The sequence below is a fragment of the Eurypyga helias genome, unplaced genomic scaffold (genome assembly GCF_000690775.1).
Source record: "Eurypyga helias isolate BGI_N326 unplaced genomic scaffold, ASM69077v1 scaffold1850, whole genome shotgun sequence".
Lineage (NCBI taxonomy): Eukaryota > Metazoa > Chordata > Aves > Eurypygiformes > Eurypygidae > Eurypyga > Eurypyga helias.
The window spans coordinates 41,876-43,839 of NW_010226067.1; the positions used below are offsets into that span (position 1 = coordinate 41,876).

The 1,964-nt window shown below is 36.4% G+C and overlaps 1 protein-coding gene across 1 annotated transcript in view; it reads right to left on the reverse strand.

The window, feature by feature from the left end:
• Nucleotides 1-1,964, reverse strand: part of SMCHD1 (structural maintenance of chromosomes flexible hinge domain containing 1) — a 64,595-nt gene that overhangs the window by 22,053 nt on the left and 40,578 nt on the right. The window contains exons 29-30 of the mRNA XM_010151270.1: nt 1,750-1,829; nt 91-248 (exon numbers count right to left, since the gene is read on the reverse strand). Coding sequence (XP_010149572.1) covers nt 91-248; nt 1,750-1,829 — 238 coding nt within the window. The remainder of the gene's footprint in view (nt 1-90; nt 249-1,749; nt 1,830-1,964) is intronic.

The window sequence follows — 1,964 nt, forward strand, 5'->3', positions numbered from 1 at the left end:
GGACACCACTGAGAAGAGCCCGGCCCCATCTTCCTGACACTCACCCACCTCTTGAGTGTTTGGTTTCCACCAAGGAATCCTTGCACTTACCAGGGAAAGTACCTCCTGCTGGAAACGAAGCATTTCTGTCATATTTAACATTGACGTAGACAGGTTTCTGAGGATCAGGCAGGACATTTAATGTGATTATAGGACAGTCTAATGTGGTCTTGTTGTATAAGGCTTTAAGCTGTAAAGTGTGCTCTCCCCTGAAATACACAGAAATCATAAAATCTGGCATAAAATTTTTTTTTTGAAAAGACAACTTTCAACAGACTTGAAGAGTGAATCATGTAAATGAAAGCATGGAAAAAAGCGCCAGAAGTTACCAGTAGTGAAGGGTAGAAAACATGGAAGAGTTAATGAAAAATTAGACACATAATAAGTTTAAGGTATTCTTAAAATATTAGCTTATTAAATTTAATTTTGCTTTAATATTTATTAGTTTGATATTAGGTTTCATTGCCCATCTGTAAGACACTAGCAACTGCAGCTCTGCTTTAAGTTGCAGAAGACAGAAAGGTGGAAAGCAAGCACAGCTAATTAAAATGCTGTCCGAGGAGCATTCTGCTTTGACAGTTTCCAAACGGAATCTGCGTACAACTCATATCCAGCAAAGTGCATTGCAGGTATATAACTTTTTTTTTTTTTTTTACAGTGTTAAACCCGTGAAATTTAAGTTTTTAAACAGAAGTGGGAATACAATATTTAACTGCATAGAGGCTGTACTCCCCAGCCAGTTTTGATTATGCTATAAAAAGTAGGATGTTACCAATAAGTACACCTGTTTCTAACCTCTCTTAATACACTGCTAACTGATGTTCATTATCCTTCTACCAAGATGCAGGCATTATGAATACACTAAGCACCACCAATACCATTTAAAATAGATTTTATTCCAAATGCAAAATCATATTATCTGTCAAATCCTGCAGATATGAATGCAAAAATATTAAACTTCTGAGGTATTTCATGGCAGTTAAGAACAAGCACTTCCTGCTAGCTTCTGAGCTACCTAAAGCCAACTAGTCTTGCAAAGGAAAGCTCAGAGATACATAGAGTGGGTAGCAGAACTGTGAACATGAGCAGGATAAAGAAATAATGAACTGGAAAAGTCAGACGGGACATATGAGTGTAAAGGGCATAAGAGTGATTGACATCAAGAAGCAGGAGTCACAGGACACACATCTGCAGTAAATGAAGACTTCATTAGTTCTACTGTAAACAATAAATATGTATATTTAAAATTCTTTTGGACTCTTAACCTAATCCTTTAAAACAATGGCTAGAACCCAGAGGAAGTAGGGTTTCAACACTCCTAAAACGTGTTCCTACTTTGAAAGCATAACATCTGGATCTGGTCACCCAAAGGCAGTACATTTCAAACATTTTAAGTGGTTTACGACACCACCTGCACTGGGTACAAGTTGAAAATGTGTTTTACCATGACCAGAAAAAATCAGATTCAGAAAATTAAAGCAGCAGCTTCTCAGAAGACCAAAAGCAGTAGCTGCTGAACTTTATTTAGTTAAGCACTTAAATTTCTTAAAGCTCACTATCTGGCCTTAGAGTGACATATAGATAATAAATGTTTGGCCTTAACTCTAGATTAAATTCCTGGTAGGTAATTTATGAAATGCGCAGCTTAAATACATCCAGCAAGCGACATTTCAGAGCTCAATTTTTTTCCATACAGTTTTCACTACTTACCTAGGTGCATGAATACTAAAAACTCCCAGGTTAGCCCTACCATTTTCATCTGTTTTATGTTGCTGGTTTGAAGGAACAATCTGTCAAAAAAAATATTTTTTTATTCTTTCAATGACACAGAAGGAGTATCAAGTCTTAGAATAAAATGTATAACTCATCTGCCTGCATACTGTCTTCCCGTTAGAACAATAGCTTCTTTGTATTTTTGCACTCTA